Source organism: Bufo gargarizans, chromosome 2, assembly GCF_014858855.1.
Source record: "Bufo gargarizans isolate SCDJY-AF-19 chromosome 2, ASM1485885v1, whole genome shotgun sequence".
Lineage (NCBI taxonomy): Eukaryota > Metazoa > Chordata > Amphibia > Anura > Bufonidae > Bufo > Bufo gargarizans.
In genome coordinates, this window is record NC_058081.1 from 26,682,500 (window position 1) to 26,701,402 (window position 18,903).

An 18,903-nucleotide genomic window follows, 5' to 3' on the forward strand; every position below is an offset into this window, starting at 1 on the left:
AGGCTCTTGTCCTCGAGACCGTTTAGGAGGACATCAGTGACGTGCAGACACTCCTCGATGATAATAAAGCCGATCGCACTTGGGAGCCGGTTGAAGAAGGGGCTTCGTTATCATCAGGAGAAGAGGGTGGCAGCTTGCCCGTCAGGCAGCAGCTGAGCCATCAAGTCGCTAGCATGGCCAGGAGTCAGCAGGGTGGCAGCACTGGGAGGTTAGGAGCTAAACGGGCACGGGGTAGACCACCCGCTTTGCAGCAGCCTATCTGCCCGGAAAGGAGTGGTGCACGCGTTCACGGAAGCAAAGGTGGTAGCAGTCAGCCAGTGAGTAGTGTTGGAAGGAAAATCAGGTACTCGGCTGTGTGGCAGTTTTTTGTGAAGCCTCCGGAGGAGGTCAACATGGCCATATGTAGAATATGTGGGCAGAAGGTGAAATGTGGCCAGGGTGCCAATGTTGGCACCACGGCCCTGTGTCAACATATGCAGTGTCACCATACAGTGGCCTGGGAGAACCGTGGCTCCAATGTAGTGGTCCAGCCTGCTTCAGCTACCGCTGCATCACCCAGTGGCACGCAACCGGTTTCAGCCAGTCAAGGCTCCACCACCTCAGCTGAAGGGAGCTGTCTGTCACTCCCATCTTCTGCTGGTCCAGATGCTCCTGCTCCTACTCCTCATCAGTCATTCCGCCAGCAATCGATCACCGAAGAGATTGCCAAGAGACAACAGTATGCGTGCAGGCATCCAACGACGCAGAAGCTGAACGTGCTCAGGGCGATGAGGAAGACGAGACAGAGGACCCAGTCACACCGTGGCAGTATGCAGTGGAGATGGAGGCAGGGAGTCCTTCTGAGTCACTTGCACAAATAGCCTGATGCATGCTAACTTGCTTGCGTAGTGACTAATTGTCACTAATCGGCAGAGGGATGACTTCTGGCTCTCCACCTTGTTTGGACCCTCGCTACCGGGGCCTTTTTTACACCCAATGAGAGGGAGGACAAACTGAACTACTACAGAGACATCCTTTGTAGTCAGTTGGCCGTTGCCTATCTGCGCTATTGTCCATCCTCTCGCAGGTCTCACCGGGGGGCCCTCTGCGCTCACGTTCCACTGCCATGGCTGCTAGGGAGGGGTGGGGTGGCAGGAGCAGTACCAGCTCTATCAGCAGCTGCCTGAGTCTACAGTCGCTGATGAATAGCTTTCTTCACCTGCATAGTGAAGAAACTACTCACTAGCAGCAGGTAGACCTGGAGCAGGACCTGAACCAGCAGGTAGTGGCATACTTGGACAGCACCCTGCCACCCCACATTGAAGATCCGCTGGACTACTGGGTAGCCAAACTGGATTTGTGGCTGCAACTGGCATAGTTTTCCCTGTGGCATCAGAGTGGGTGTTTAGTGCGGTGGGGGCCATAGTTACCCCAAGGAGAACTCGGCTGTCCACCCAAAATGTGCAGAGACTGACCTTTGTCAAGATGAATCAGGCGTGGATCAGCCAGGATTTCCAACCACCAATTCCTGATGCATTAGACTAGATCATCCATGGTGCCACACCAACACTTTGATAAAAGAGACCGGTTTCTTCTGACTACCTGCCTCAGCTACTACTCTGATGCTGCCACCCGCCTGATGCCACACATCTGATGCCAAGTGCTCCTTCTTTCAACCTCCTTTCTCAGCGTGTACTGGTATTGCCACCCACCGCCCCACTCTGTCACCGGGTCACTATGTGGTGTCTTGATGCAGCTGCTGCTGCCATCTCCACACTATGTCACCTTGCCACTCTGTGGTCTCCTGATGTTGCTGCTGCTACTGTCATCTCCACACTATGTCACCTTGCCACTGTATGGTATTCTCCTGCTGCTACTGCTGCTGCCATTTCCACACTATGTAATCTTGCGACTCTGTGGTATCCTCCTGCTGCTGCTGCCATCTCCACAATATGTCACCTTGCCACTCTGTGTTCTCCTATTGCTGCTGCTGCATTCTCCACATTATGTCACCTCGCCACTCTGTGGTATCCTCCTGCTGCCATATCCACATTATGTCACTTTACAACTCTGTGGTATTCTCCTGCTGCTACTGCTGCTGCCATATCCACATTATGTCACCTTGCTACTCTGTGGTTCCTGATGCTGCCATCTCTACACTATGTCACCTTGCCACTCTGCATTCTCCTGATGCTGCTGCCATCTCCACACTACATCACCTTGCCACTCTGTGGTATCCTGCTGCTGCCATCTCCACACTATGTCACCTTGCCACTCTGGGGTATCCTCTTGATGCTGCTGCTGTTGCTGCCACCTCCAGACTCTGTCATTGGGCTACTCTGTGGTCTCCTCATGCTGCTTTCACCTCATCAATATGTCATAGGTCCACTCTGTGGACTTCTCATGCTGTTCCCATCCTCCACACTATTTTGTCTTTTGGCCTGGCTGACATCATCATTTATGAGCGTCTAGTAGAACAGGTTCTGTAGACATCTATGTGGAATCAGCTGACGATGGTGTAAAAGGAGTGTGCTTCTTGGCGCTAACATCGACCTGTAAGGCTGAGTTCATACTTCAGTTATTTGGCCAGTTTTGACCACGTGACTGTCCAAATAAGTGAAGTGTGCAGTGATTCTAAGAGTGACGCCTGTCATCTGCATGTCATACTGACTCAGTATTATTTCACTTCCACAGCAGACTCCCTTTGCATGTTACTGCAAGGCACAGTGTTCTACACCACTATAAAGGCTCTCTGCAGCCACATAATAGCTGTATTTTAACGTAATTCGATGCAAATTTATTCGGATCGAAACTAATATTTCCCCAAAAATTCGTCAAATCAAATTTTAGAAAAATGTGCTCATCTCTAATCACTGCTATATAATTACATAATACGGTTGAAAAAACTAAAAGTCCATCATCTTCAACTAAGGCTACTTTCACACCTGCGTTAGGTGCGGATCCGTCTGGTATCTGCACAGACGGATCTGCACCTATAAATGCAAACGCTGGTATCCGTTCAGAACGGATCCATCTGCATTATTCTGTCCCCAAAAAAATCTAAGCCCCAAACGGATCAGTTTAGCCCCAATGCATTCTGAATGGATGAGGATCCATTCAGAATGCATCAGTTTGGCTCCGTTACGCCTCCCGTAATATGCCCCCCATAACGTGTAAAAAAAAAAAAAGCCCCTTTAGAGCCCCCTGAGGGGTTAACTGCAGCTGATCGCACCTCCCTGTCATAAAGGTCGGGGGCCAGCTATGTGTTTCTGCCGCCGGCACCCGCCTCCTGTATTTGTATTAATGGTTTAAAAACAGTGCAGTGCGCCCCCAACCCCCCCAGTAGTAAATCATTGGTGGCAGTGGCCACAGGGTCCCTTCCTCTCCTCTTCATTGGTGGTGTAGTGGCAGTTGTGATCAGAGCCCCAGCAGTGTAATCGCGGGGCTCCGATCAGTTACCATGGCAGCCATGATGCTACTGAAGCCCTGGCTGCCATGGTAAGCTCCCTGCTGCTGTGTGCACAAAGCACAGGGAAGCAGGGAGAGTGTGAAGTCCTATTCATCCTAATAGATCTCTATTAGGTTGAATAGGACAGGGGATCAAAAGATTCCATGTTTTAGCCCCTAAGGGGTAAATGGTTATTAAATAAAATGTAAAAAAAAAAAAGTTTAAAAAAAACAACCAAAATATTAAGTATAAATCACCCTCTTTCCCAATTTTACATATAAAATATATAAACAATAAATAAATATATTACATATCGCCACGTCCGAAAAGTCCAAACTATTAAAATATTAAAAAATATCTCCTATACGGCGAACACCGTAACAGAAAATAAATAAATAAAAACTGCACGAGTCGCCATTTTTTAGTCACCTTGTCCCCCCCAAAAATAGGATAGGACTGTTCTATTATGGGCCAGACGTTCCATAAAATGCGGAATGCATGCTGCTTTTTTTTTTTTTTTTTTTTTCGCGTGGTATCGAATGGTATTGAGTATCGCAATACTTTTTTTATGTTATCGAAATCGAATCAAAATTTTGGTATCATGACAACCCTATTGAGGACTTTTCTTTTCTTTGCAGTAGTGGCAGAACCATGACCCCAGTCAATATCTGTGAAGTTAAAAATCTCCCATAATGGCCACTGACCTATCGCCTCAGAGATGTTGGGAGGTCTATAGATTACACCAAGTATAATAAAGTATAATATTTTCAGTGTTTATTCCCCTAATTAGGATTCAACATCCACACCATCTTCACCTACTGTTGCTTCTTTCACACTTGCCTTCATATCACTCCTAGCATACAGACTCACTTCACCTCCTTTCCTATTTGCCTTGTCTTTCCTAAAGAGTGTAAAACCCTGAAGATTAACATCCCAGTCATGTGAAGAATCCAGCCATGTGTGTTGCCACACCAACTAAATCTATGTGTTCCTCCAGTACAATGGACTCCAATTTACTCTTTTTGCTTGCTAGGCTTCTGGCATTTGTAAACACGCATTGTAAGTTGCTATTTAATTTTCCATATTCAGTTCCCAGAATTTGAATTCTTGAGATTTTGTTGGTATCTTGGTTTTTATTGTTGAATTGTAACATGTGGATCTTCCTATCAATTTCCCTAATAAGCCCTCCATAATCCATTTTTCCACTCACCTATATAGTCTAACCCCTCTCTGGCCTATCTACCACTTCATTTTCTGTCTTACCCTCCACCTTATACTGGTTTAAATACCCAGAAATCCCATTCAGGTGCAAACTATCCTTGGAATACAGTTTGTACCCCAATGAAAAGTTGGCCCAGTGCTCTAGGAACCAAAACCCTTCTGCCCTGCACCAGGACTTAAACCATGAATTTAGCTCCCTGAGCTCCCGCTGCCTTTTCTGTGTTGCACATGGCACAAAAGAACTTTCATAAAAGTTTTTATGCTCTGACCTGGCAGAAAGGTACTTGTGACAAACTCCCCTCTTTTGAGGTTGCCACGAGTACTTGGAGAGGACTATGTGCCAGCCTGTTACCATGTGATTACGGTCCCATGTTGTATGCACCGGTTTTATGCAATAGCGGCATAGTTATATAAGTGCATGTATTTTTCGGTCTTTGGAATTTTATTGTATGTTATGTGAGGGTACCCAGATAGCTCATTTTAGTGTATTCGTGTAGTCTGAGTGTCATTTGCCTAATAATATGCACTCAGACTTGAGCTATCTGGGGATATGTTAAATGTCTGTGTTTACTGTAAGGGTTGTGACATTGTATGTTTAAATGGTGATTTCTGTCCTGTTGTCTCCACATGTGTATTGGCGATTTCCCTTTGTCCTGAGAGATAATTGAATTGCTCCTCGGGTGTCTCCAGGGCAGAGAGGAGGAAACCATGATGCATTGTGGGGATGTGTTGTGTCTGCGTATCCTGAATTGCTGCATATCTGTCCTGTGTCACAGTCTTCTTTCTGGTCTCCTAGGGGCGTGTCCACCAGATGGGGACCTGCATAAATACGGGCGGGTAGTCCTCAATAAAGAGTTCCTGTTTTACCCTTCATCATGTTGAGGCTGGTGTTTGGGTAACTGATCGACACTGGGGGATTGCTATACGCTGGAGATTTGCTATACTCCCCTGGCATAACTACTAGCTCTTGTAAGAGCTGTTCCTGCTCTCTGGATGTAGGAGAGGTTCACCCACTGGAGCCTGGAGTCTTGTCGTAGGTCCAGGGTGGGTCGGAGACGGTGAGACCTCAACCAAGCTTTGGCGGTTCGTGGGGTCTGCAGTGCGTACGGTGTCAAGTGGAGTGCTTGGAGTCCTCGGAAAGCACTAGGAGCATCTATCGACGGAGGTACCCGGTCGGGGTGCCAGAAGATCCGTTACAGTACTTGATATAAACTGTAGTAAATCTTCTTACCAGTGACTGTATTTGTGAGTTAGAACCTCCCTTCTGATCCTCAGCCTGTGTCATGTGACCAACATGCTGACTCTCTAAATAACACAGGATATTATGTGTGGACAGGAAGCCAGTTTCCCTATGTATTCCTATGGGAGTCTCAATGTCAGTCTCATAGGAATGAATAGAGAAGTAACTGATTTCCTGTCCTGTGTCATTTGGAGAGTGTTGGTCACATGACCACAGCTGAGGATCAGCTCGTAAAAAGATTACCTTCACTACAGATTGCATCATGTACCTTTCTAAAAGGTCAGAGAATACAACATTTTCTGTAAAAAAAAAAGTGAAAAAAGTTTTCATATGACCCACTTCACCAGGTTTACGAATAGAAAATAAACAATAAAAAATAAAGATCACTACTATTGTTGCATCTGAAAATGCCTGAACGATTAAAATATAGAAGTATTTATCCTGTATGGTGAATAGTGTAAGGGGAAAAAAATCAGAATGTCCAAGTCACGTTTTTTGATTGCTTTGCCTTCCAAAATAAGAAAAAATATAAAAAAAATGTAATATACCCCAAAATGGTATCAATAAAAATAACATATCACCCCACAAAAACGTGGCCTTGCCCATTTTAGAATATGGTGATGCAAAGAAAAAAAAATTGGTATTGCTGTAATCGTACTAACCAGTGTGCTATTACTTGCGCACTGATTGTACACTCTGCTCGTTCATGCTATGTGGATTGCGGATTGGTCACATACACAGTTCACTACACACACAACACTCTATCCATCTAAATTTTCCTATCAATTCCAATTGGTGCCCTTTGCTATTCACTGTCTAAAATACAACAGCAAACACTACCCCTCCCGACACGTTTCACCGCTGCTTGCGGCTTCATCAGGGGAGTAGGGTAATAGTGTTTGCGCGCCTTGATGCGCCCATTTAAATAGCCTACCCCCCCTCCCTCTTAGACATTCTCCTCCAATGTGCGCTTTCCATTGGTGTTAGATACGGGCCGCGTGTCATCAATGCTCGCGCACCCTGTCTCCTCCCCTCTGTGTCACTCACCCCCTCTCCCGTGCCTGTCTCCTCCCCTCTCAGTGCGCTGGACGCGCCGTATGTTCGTGAGAGGGGAGAGAGATTGCGATCACATGACCAAGCATTGTCGCCTGTATGCAGGGCCGCCATCAGGGGGGTACAGCCAATACCCCAGTAAGGGGCCCAGACCCTGGGGGGAGGCCCGACCAGTTCCAATTTAAAAAATAAATAAATAAATATATTTTTATTTAATTTTTTTCCCCCTCCCATTTGTCAGTGACTTGAGTTGAACTTTATTGCATCGCTAGAGGGGGGCAATTGATTATTCCTTGCTAGTGATGTCCAGTTCATGAACGAATCGTTCATTTGAACCGATTCAGTTCACTGAACCGGAGGAGTCGATTCCTCTGACTGAGCCGATCCGAGTGAAGCCGCTCGGTCACAGCACACAATAGCAGAGCCGCTGGCAGCAGGGAGGGGAGGGGCTCGGGAGGAGTGTAATCTGATCCTAGAGTGGAAGCTGCTTCTGCCAGCCCCGCCCCTCCCCGCCCACCAACCAATCAGAGCTGAGGCAAGGCAAGCACTAGCAGCTCTGAGTCTGAGTCACTGACACAAGTGCAGGGAGTCTAAGAATCAAATGAGTCACAGGTTAAAAGAATCTAAAGATCCGACTGCAAGCAGCGTTTTGGTGTCCGCCTCCAGAGCGGAATGGAGGCGGAACGGAGCCAAACGGATGCATTCTAAACGGATCCTTATCCATTCTGAATGCATTGGGGCTGAACCCAGAAACGGCAGTGTGAGAGTAGCCTGTGCCGCATACTGAGCTGAGCTATTTCAAAGGCTCCAAATTATTTATTTTCATATTGATCCTTATGTTGTCTACTTGGCTAGGCAGCTCTATGTTGTGTGGTCTTTGCTCGGGGGTAAAATGCAAAGCTGCTTTCTGGATTATCCCACAGGGCCAGGATCCTCCATCACTTATTGTTATTAACCCCTCCCTTGCCAGCCCACCCAGCCCTATTTAGCTTTGGGTTCTGCTTTGAAAAAAATGTTTAGGCCATGAAGGGGTTAATTAAGTGTTGGAGGGGGTGGGGGTGTTATTGTGCATATTGTGTTTGGGATTCATTTAATAAGTTTGACCAGTTGGGTTTGAGAGTGGTTGAGTCCCCCATAACAGTGTGTCATCCACAGATCCCCCATAACAGTGTGTCATCCACAGATCCCCCATAACAGTGTTCATTATCCACAGATCCCCCATAACAGTGTGTCATCCACAGATTCCCCATAACAGTGTGTCATCCACAGATCCCCCATAACAGTGTGTCATCCACAGATCACCCATAACAGTGTGTCATCCACAGATCCCCCATAACAGTGTGTCATCCACAGATCACCCATAACAGTGTTCGTCATCCACAGATTCCTCATAACAGTGTGTCATCCACAGATCCCCATAACAGTGTGTCATCCACAGATCCCCATAACAGTGTGTCATCCACAGATCCCCATAACAGTGTGTCATCCACAGATCCCCATAACAGTGTGTCATCCACAGATCCCCATAACAGTGTGTCATCCACAGTACCCCATAACAGTGTCATCCACAGATCCCCCATAACAGTGTGTTATCAACATATCCCCCATAACAGTGTGTTATCAACATATCCCCCATAACAGTGTGTCATCCACAGATTCCCGCCATAACAGTGTGTCATCCACAGATTCCCCCCATAACAGTGTGTCATCCACAGATTCCCCCCATAACAGTGTGTCATCCACAGATTCCCCCCATAACAGTGTGTCATCCACAGATTCCCCCCATAACAGTACGTCATCCACAGATTCCCCCCATAACAGTACGTCATCCACAGATTCCTCCCATAACAGTAAGTCATCCACAGATCCCCCCCATAACACTGTAACCGTAAACCTTGTGCTTTTAAGGTGTTTTTTTCTTAAATGTGCCAGGGGAAGATTGCTAGGGCAGATTAGAACAGGTAGTGTAGTTAGTGGAGGATCCTGCTTAAAAGAGTCTACCTTGTCATGGTAGCGGGCTTCATATTATTTGGTCAAAAATTAATTCCTTACTGAAATCGTTGATTATCACTTTTTACTGTCTTTGTAGTTGTAAAAAAAATAATGAAATTGGGGGTAGGTCCTTGGGGGTGGAGGGGAGGTGGAGTCAGCACGGATTCTAAAGGGGCGGGGTAGGAGGGGGGCCCAGGCCTTGAGCTGTGTAAGGGGCCCCAAAATTTCTGATGGCAGGCCTGCCTGTATGCCCTATGTCATTAGATGCTTTGTAACAGTTGGCCATGTCATTATCAATGGTATGGGGACATGGGGGGGGGGCACAGTCAGAGCTCAGCATCAGAGCCACTAGTCTCATAATAATATTAATAGGGGTAAATGAGAGGAAAATGATGATTTTAGCTCTGGTTCTCAGACCATATGATTATGGTGGCATAAACCTAATATACAACGTGAATATAATTGCATGATCCTAATATATAAATATAAATATCAACCAGTGAAAAAGCACATACCTTAGTACTGCCATATACTGGTGTTAAAACTGATACCCTCTGCTTAGTCCTGATAGTTTTAATCATACACATTTTTTCTTTTCTACAGTATAATAGCAGTTTTAAAGTGAATATAATAAAAGATGTACTTTATATATAGTTAGGACCCCTAAAGGGATTACTTGGTCAGAGGACCATTTTGTTTGTTGTCAGTAATTATCCCGAGGGTCTGAGCAAAGGCCCAAGTGTGTGTTTAACTACATATATCACACACATGTATACATCACACCCTGCCCCACACTCATCACACGCTGCACCACATACATAACACGCATGTATGTAGTGAATGCAGACAGGCTATTATAGCCAAGTGGTAAAGTACAGGGAAGATCCGCCATATTGGACTGGACTGGTCCCCTGCATAAATCCCCACCTCTTAGGCCCCGTTCACATCACCACTATTTTTTTCTGTTGTTCTGCTCATCTAATGGAGCAGAACAACCAAAATAACGGAAGTGCTGGATCGGGCACGTAAGGCTAGGTTTTTGTCATACACTCAACATACACAACAGATGCCATACTGTGACATCCATCACCATGGAGTTCCATGGTAAAAAAATTAAAATAAAAAAGTACTTTTTTTTAGGATTCTGCAGGATGGGAAAGTGTAGTGTACCATATTTTTCCATCCTGCAAAGACAACAAAAAAACATGTAGACTAACGTATATATACATATATTTTTTTTACAATGGAATTCTATGGTGACAGATGCCACAGTATGGCATCTGTCTGAGGCGTCTGTTAATGTATATACGTTTTTTTGTTGGTACAATTAAAGGGGTTATCCGGGTTCAGAGCTGAACCCGGACATACCCATAATTTCATGCTCCGATGCGCTCCCTTGACCTGCGCTGGCTCTTTTATTTACAATAACACACTGCCGGGCGGAGGCTTCCACCCAGCAGTGTGTTCGGTGACATTACCGGCTCTGATGGGTGGGCTTTAGCACTGCCCTAGCCGTTTTACAGGCTAGGGCAGCAGTAAAGCCCACCCATCAGTGCCGGTGATGTCACGGGGCTCACTGCTGGGCGGAAGCCTCCGCCTGGCAGCCCCATGCATAGCCCGGTACATTACCTGAACTCCAGAAAATGCCTTTGCCCTGCACGATTTAGCGCAGGGCAAAGGAGAGCATCGGAACATGAACTGCTCCGATGCTCAAGTCAGGGGGGCTGCCTGGGTGAAAATGAGGATATGTCCGGGTTCAGCTCTGAACTCAGACAACCCCTTTAATATATGGCACAAATGTCATGTGAACCCGGCCTAACAGGGAAGAAGCTGAATAGACCCTGTTTACTATGATGGAGTCCATTCAGTTTCCATTCATGAGCCTGTCTGTTTACCAGACCAAAAAAGCGCTGCGTACAAGGCTTTTTTGTCTGGTGTTTAGACAGAATCTGCAACAGAGGCTCCAAACTAGGCAGATATATTATGTATTTGAATTATTGCAAATTTCGTACTCCACCTCGGGTAAAAATACTCCTCAAAAATGGTCAGAGGAGTATTTTTACTCTTCTGGAAAAAATGTAGTGCGACCTCTGGTGGGAGGAGCACAGACAGATTCCGGGGCTGAAGGCTCCTCCCACACAGGCCAGCAGCGCATTCTCTGTCTGCAGAGCTGAATAGTGAAGCAGGGAGCAGAAGGCTCCCTGCTTCACCATTCAGTGCGAGAGAGAAGGAGCGTGAGGAGCTGAGCGGTCAGTGACAGGACTGCAGCTCCCCTGCGCTCAAGCAATGAGCACTTCTATCTGTATTAATGGAAGCGCTCATCACTTCTGGCACCCCTCTGAGAGCCGGCACCTGGGGCGGATGCTCCCCTCGGCACACCACTGCCCCACAACAGAGGTCATTGTGGAACTGCATATCAATACTGCTAACAAGTGGTCAATGTTTGGGAATAAACAGTTTGTTCTTGATCATTGTCCTGATTATTGGCCCGTGTAAATGGGCTCTTACCTTCACTGACTATCTGCTTCCACTGTAACAGGACTTCATCCGATACCCTGACATATAAACCTGAGTATTGTACACCACCTAATAGACATTACATACCTTAATTATATGTTAAGTAGACAGTGTTAATTTAAAAAATCTTACCCAATGCAAATCCCATGCATAGAGCAATGTCCGAAATGGCATATATCCCACCGTACACAGAGGTATGACGTAGATCTACCAATTGTCCCATGATAGGCATGACTGATGAATCAACCATTCCAAGGGCAATGCCAATGGCAGCGTTAGGACCGATAAGACCATATATATTGGAAGCTAGTGGAACCTAGATGGAAAAGCATTATATAGAAGCAAAATATACAAATTAGGAATGTAAGACTTAAAGGGAACCTGTCATGTGGATATTTGATTATAATCTAACTAATTATATACAATCATTAACTACTAAAAAGTGCCTTAGATGTATTCACTTACTGGTGTGACAGATGGTTACCTCATAATATACACACAAAGATGCCACATGCTAATGAGCTGATTTGAGTCCAGTGTGATGTCATTGAGTCAAGCGTATATTTAATTCAGAGCTATAGCCACTCCCCTGCCCACCTGCTGCTGATTCATATGGAAACAAACTGTCATTCAGCAGCAGGTGGGCGGGGAGAGTCAGGAGCTCATGAATATTCAGGACTCATCATTATCAGCTGGAGCTTTTCAATACAAGATGTTGGCAGATTTACTGGGTCAATTAAAGAAAGTGACCCAGCATTTTGCTAAGAGAATCAGTCACTTATTTATGTTGCCCTTAGTTAGGACACCATAAAACTGGTGACAGGTTCCCTTTAATTGTGATTTAATTTTATGAACATTTTCTCATGCTCGGGGTTTGAACGTGTACATTTGAGGCATCAGTAGATGGGCATCCAATACCCATATATACAACCAGGTTGACATTAGACTAAGCAAAATCAGGTGCACCCATGAGACAGAGGACTTTCTGCCATGTACTAATCTATCTATACTGACCAATAAGAGACCAATTCCTGTGATTATCATGCCGAGAAATGCACACAGCCACCTGAAAGAAAGAAGATGCTGGTTTAGTCTTCAGTGAATTGACAGCAGTGAATATCTAGACGTAGAATAAGAATAGACTGACCTCCCCATCTTGTATGACAGAATGCCAAACAGGTTGGTACATAGGAGGTATGAAATACTGGCAGGTAGGAAAGCCAATCCTGTTAAAAGTAAACATGTGCGGGTTATAATGTGTAATTATTAAAGGAAAACGGTATAAGGAGCCAGTGCTTTGAATGGTACAATAATGAAGGAGAATATTAAAGGGGCTGTGTCACAACATTAGGGCATATGGCTTTCTTAGAGAGGGCCCCCATCTGGGTCATTGTGAAGGGAGAAGAGGAGTACATAACTTGTGACCATAACCTATTGTGATTGGTGGATCCTGTATTTTGTATATGTATGTTTGTAATCCTGTCTGTGATGATAATGAGGTGATTGCTCAGAAGTGATCTCGACAGAACAGGATGTATCAGCCTATTATAAGGCTCAGTGTAGAGAATGAAAATGCAAGATTACAGGATTTTTTTGTTAAATATAATGTAGATAGTGACTTTAAAAATGTGAAAAGGTAATAACTACTCTTAGGGTATTATTCAGACGACCGTATATTTGTGTCCGCATCCGTTCCGCAATTTGTGGACCCATTCATTTCAATAAAAGATCCGGACAGCACACTGTGTGCTTTCCGCATCCGTACTTCTGTTCCACGGCCCCACAAACAAGATAGAACCTGTCCTATTCTTGTCCGTTTTAGCAGAACCGGTATTGTGTGGTGTTGTGCAGATCCACAATTTGTGGAATGCAAAGCAGATACGGTCGTCTGAAGGAGCCCTTACTGGTAATTGGATTTCCTGTAGCCTCCACCACAATACTGACAGGAGGTTGACTTGGTCTCCCATGGACAGTGCGGAAGCCTCAAATAAGAGTTTCTTCTGCCTACCTGCTTCATTTTAATGACAGAGAAGACCACAAGATGCTGGGCACATTATAATAACAACATAATGACCATAAAGCAAACATTAGATAAAAAAAATACAAGAAAATAATAGGGAAGGGAATCCCCAGTGTAGTCGTGGAGGTAAATCCAATTACCGGTTAGAGTAATTATCATCTTTCCCTTTCCCTACCCAATGGAACTGTCATAAGGATTTTCTGAGCAAAATAAACTTAGGGCTGTATTATTGGTTGCAGACACTTTTGTCAAGCCTAATCTAACGGGCTATAGAGACTTTAAAATCTGATACTGCAGAAGGAGCCTGTCCTATTATGTGAGCTCCTGAGTTGCTTCCAAGTAGGCCATTAGACATCTATGAATGTCCATTTTATGAAAGTTCCATTCCTGCCCCGAAGAGGGAGATGTACAGAAAAAGGGTAGATACCTCTTATTGACAATGGAATGTAGAAAGCACCTTTGGTAGAAAAGCAGGTAAAGGTTTTTTTTCTGTCATCCAGAACAGTAAGGTAAGGTGGTTTATAGGAAAAAACTTTGACCTCTCCTACATTCCTTGCTGTGGTGATTACTAAAAGGAAAGCCATGTTGAGTGTAAACATTTTAATAGATAGGATAGGTTCAAAGGGTGCCAACATAAGGACAGATAGTAAAAGATATAAATCCCAAGGGGAGAACTCCCGAACCATGAGTTAGACGTATTCTGTAAGCCCTTTTAGTAAATGTTTAATTCATGAGATTTCCGAGTCTGAAATCCAAAAAGGGCTGCAATCTGGACTTTCATAGTGCCTGTTTTTAGACCCACCCTGTCATGGAACCATGAACCAGACGTACAACAAGAGATAAGTGGAAAATAAGAAGGTTTTATTGAAGAGCAAGCCGTAAGCAAAAGTCCAAACGGATGGCTAAACCGAAGCAGGGTCTTGCGGAGACAGAGGTCAGGAACCAGAAGGGTAGTCAGACGAAGCCAGGATCAGGAACCAACGGGGTAGTCAGACGAAGCCAGGATCAGGAACCAACGGGGTAGTCAGACGAGGCCAGGATCAGGAACCAGAAGCAGCAGCAGTCTTGGAAGCATGTGAACACAGGAGGACCAAGCAAGGAACTGAAGCCACAGACCTCCTATATATATGAGCTAGGCATCCAGCTCCTCCCAGTGGGAAGGAGGAGCCGCAGGGTGGGAGGCTACAAGAAAACCCAGAAACCAAGATGGCCGCCAGCACATGTCAAACGAAGGGAACAGCAAGGAGGTAAGACCATGACAGTACCTCCCCCTCAAGGGCCCCTCCTCCGCGGAGTAAGGAACGGTTTCTGAGGGAAGCGTGCGTGGAAGGCTCGGAGCAAAGCAGGAGCATGGACATCTGCGGAGGGAACCCAGGAACGCTCCTCTGGACCATAACCACGCCAATGGACCAAAAACTGCACCCGGCCGCGGACCAGGCGTGAGTCCAGGATATTGCTCACCTCATACTCCTCACGATTGCCCACTTGGATCGGACGAGGCCGAGGAATCGAGGAAGTGAAACGATTACACACCAGTGGCTTCAACAGGGAGACATGAAACACGTTGGAGATCCGCATGCCAGGAGGAAGCGCAAGGGCATAGGCTACCGAGTTTACCCTGCGAAGCACTCGGAAGGGACCAACAAAGCGAGGCGCCAGCTTGGGAGTGGGCACTCGAAGGTTGAGGTTGCGGGTGGACAACCATACGCGGTCTCCGACCTGGTAGGAAGGAGCGGGCGCTCGTCTGCGATCAGCCTGGAGTCTCTGGCGCTGCGCAGAGACCTCAAGGGACCTCTGGATCTGTACCCAAGAAGCACGTAGGACGGAAAGGTGATCCTCCACAGCCGGAATATCCTGGGGAGAGAATACCTCCGGTAACACGGCAGGTTGGAACCCATAATTGGCCATGAAGGGAGACGTCCCAGAGGAAGAGTTCACCGCCGTGTTCCTGGCAAACTCAGCCCAAGGCAGGAGGTCAACCCAATTGTCTTGGTGATCGGAGACATAGCAACGAAGGAATTGCTCCAAGGCCTGATTGGATCGTTCTGCGGCCCCATTGGACTGAGGGTGGTAGGCCGAGGAGAAAGAGAGATGAATCCCCAACTGGGAGCAAAAGGCGCGCCAGAACCTGGACACAAACTGACTCCCCCGATCCGACACAATCTCCTTGGGCAAACCGTGCAACCGGAAGACCTCCCTGGCAAAAATCGAGGCCAACTCTTGTGCAGAGGGTAACTTCTTGAGAGGAACACAGTGGCACATTTTGGAAAACCGATCCACTATCATGAGAATGACCGTATGGCCTCGGGATGCAGGGAGGTCCACAATGAAATCCATCCCCAGGTGTGACCATGGACGCTCCCCGGTGGCTATGGGTTGCAAAAGGCCCAACGGAAGGTGCCGAGGGGACTTACTCTGGGCACAAACGGAGCATGCCGCTACATATGCGGCGATGTCGGAACGTAGGGAAGGCCACCAGAACAGACGTGAAACAGCCCAGGACAGCTGATTCTTTCCAGGATGCCCCACGGCCTTGGAGTTATGGTAGGTTCGCAACAACCGAGTGCGCAACTCCTCAGGCACAAAACACCTGCCGTTGGGTCTCCCAGAGGGAGCACCAGATTGAGCCGCCAAAATCTGCTCACCCAGGGGAGAGGTCAGGCTGGTGCGAATGGCGGCCAGGATCTGATTCGGAGGTATGACCGAAGTCGGAATCGACTCCTCCCCGGACAGCTCGGAGTACTGCCGTGATAAGGCATCCGCTCTGATGTTCTTGGAACCGGGTAGGTAGGAGACCACGTAATTAAAACGTGACAAGAACAGAGCCCATCTGGCCTGACGTGGTGTCAATCTCTTGGCCTCAGAGAGGTAGGTCAGATTCTTGTGGTCCGTCAGGATGAGAACCGGAACCACCGAGCCCTCGAGCAAGTGCCTCCACTCTTTAAGGGCCTGCACGATGGCCAATAACTCCCTGTCACCAATCTGATAGTTGCACTCCGCGGAAGACAGTTTCCGGGAGTAAAACCCACAAGGAAGCAGAGGACCCTCCGGTGTTCTACGCTGAGACAGGAGGGCGCCTACTCCCGTCTCAGACGCGTCCACCTCGAGGACAAACGGCAACCCAGGGTTGGGATGCGACAGAATCGGAGCCGACACAAAGGCGGACTTTAGAGCCTCAAAAGCTCGGATGGCCTCGGGCGGCCAGACCTGGGGATTACTGCCCTTCCTGGTCAGATCCGTGAGAGGCTTGGCTAGCATGGAAAAGTCCCTGATGAACTTACGATAATAATTGGCGAAGCCCAAAAAGCGCTGCAGGGCACGAAGACCACTGGGCTGGGGCCACTGTAAGACAGCCGAAACCTTCTCAGGATCCATGGAGAACCCCTCAGCGGAAATGATGTAACCTAAGAAGGTTACCTGGGATCGGTGAAATTCGCATTTCTCAAGCTTACCGAACAGCTTGTTCTCTCGTAACCGTTGCAACACTCGTCTGACATCCAGAATGTGGGCCTCCATGGATTCAGAATATACCAAGATGTCATCCAAATAGACCACCACACACTGCTGCAACAGGTCACGGAAAACATCGTTGATGAATTCCTGGAAGACTGCGGGCGCATTGCACAACCCAAAGGGCATAACCAAGGATTCATAATGACCGGTCCTGGTGTTAAACGCGGTCTTCCACTCATCGCCCGCCTTGATCCTTACCAGGTTATATGCCGCCCTCAGGTCGAGTTTGGTAAAGACCGTGGCCCCTTTGAGGCGATCGAACAGCTCGGAAATCAAGGGTATCGGGTAAGCGTTCTTGATCGTGATGCGATTGAGACCCCTGTAATCGATGCAAGGCCTCAATTCACCGCCCTTCTTTTTCACAAAGAAAAATCCAGCCCCTGCCGGGGACGAGGATTTGCGAATGTGTCCGCGTGAAAGCGCCTCCCTCACGTACTCCTCCATGGCCTCATTCTCCGCTACCGACAGTGGATAGACTTTGCCACGAGGAGGAACGGCACCAGATTGTAACTCTATGGCACAATCGTATGGGCGGTGCGGAGGTAGGGCAACCGCACGCACCTTATCGAATACATCCCGGTACTCCTCGTATTCAGGAGGCAACAGAGAGTCCGAGGAAGTACTCAGCAACTTGACAGGCCCATGGATGCAACTAGCCCCACACTGCGGTGACCACGAGAGGATCTCGGCCGATTTCCAATCGAAAGTCGGATTATGCTTCTGGAGCCAGGGGTACCCCAAGACCACCGAGTAGTGTGGAGACGAAATAACCTGGAGACAGACCGACTCTCTGTGAACGGCACCAATGGCCATCCCCACTGGAAGGGTCTCATGAGTCACGTGTGGCGGCAGAAGGGGTCTGCCGTCTATCGCCTCAAGAGCCAGTGGGGAACCTCGAGGCTGCAGAGGAATGGAATTGGCGGCAGCGAACACACTATCAATGAACAAACCACCAGCACCAGAGTCCACCAACGCCTGGGTCGTCACCGAGCCCCCGACCCAGGAGAGGACAACAGTAATCAGTGGTTTGTCAACACGGGAAACCGGGGACGAGGAGACTCCACCCAAGATCTGCCCCCGACAGGATCTCAGGTGCAAGCGTTTCCCGGACGGTTCGGGCATGCCAACCGAAAATGCCCACCGAGACCACAGTACATGCATCGGCCCTCGCGTCTCCGGAGTACCCTCTCCCCCTCGGACAGGCGAGCAAACCCCAGCTGCATGGGTTCACCCCCAGACAAGTCATCCCCAGGAGGCGTGGGAGGAGAGGGAGGCACGGGTGGGACAGCAAACGTAGGCGCCAATCTGTTAGAAGGCCTCCGCAGGCTCTCCTTAAAGGAAGGTCTCTCCCTGAGTCTGGTGTCAATCAAAATCAGGAAAGAAATAAGAGACTCGAGCTCCACTGGTAGGTCCTTAGCTGCAACCTCATCCTTCAAGGCATCCGAGAGACCATGAGAGAAAGCAGCGACCAGAGCCTCATTATTCCAGCCCACCTCTGCTGCCAGGGTACGAAACTCAATGGCGTATTCAGCTACGGATCGTGAACCCTGTCTGATGGACATAAGGAGCTTCGCAGCAGAGGCAGCACGAGCCGGCACATCGAATACCCTCCGAAGAGAAGCAACAAAACCGGAAAACTCGGCAACCACCGGATTGTTGTTCTCCCATAAAGGGCTGGCCCAGGCCAAGGCCTTGTCCGAGAGCAGCGAGATCAAGAAGCCCACCTTTGATCTCTCAGTAGGAAAGGCATGTGGCAGCAACTCGAAGTAAATGCCCACCTGGTTAAGGAAACCTCGGCACTGAGTTGGCTCTCCCCCAAAGCGCTGTGGAAGGGGGGCAGAACCGGTCATACCCCGAAACACCACAGGCGCAGCAACAGGTGTCGGGGTAGACTCTGGCGCAACAACCGGAGCGGCAGTA

The 18,903-nt window shown here is 47.7% G+C and overlaps 1 protein-coding gene across 3 annotated transcripts in view; it reads right to left on the reverse strand.

Annotated features, from left to right (window-relative positions):
- The window catches only part of LOC122929256 (chromaffin granule amine transporter-like), a 138,965-nt gene that overhangs the window by 16,321 nt on the left and 103,741 nt on the right, over positions 1-18,903 (reverse strand). For all 3 annotated transcript variants that reach the window (XM_044282770.1, XM_044282769.1, XM_044282771.1), the window contains exons 11-13: positions 12,598-12,676; positions 12,465-12,516; positions 11,583-11,766 (exon numbers count right to left, since the gene is read on the reverse strand). In XM_044282770.1, the coding sequence (XP_044138705.1) occupies positions 11,583-11,766; positions 12,465-12,516; positions 12,598-12,676 (315 nt within the window). The remainder of the gene's footprint in view (positions 1-11,582; positions 11,767-12,464; positions 12,517-12,597; positions 12,677-18,903) is intronic.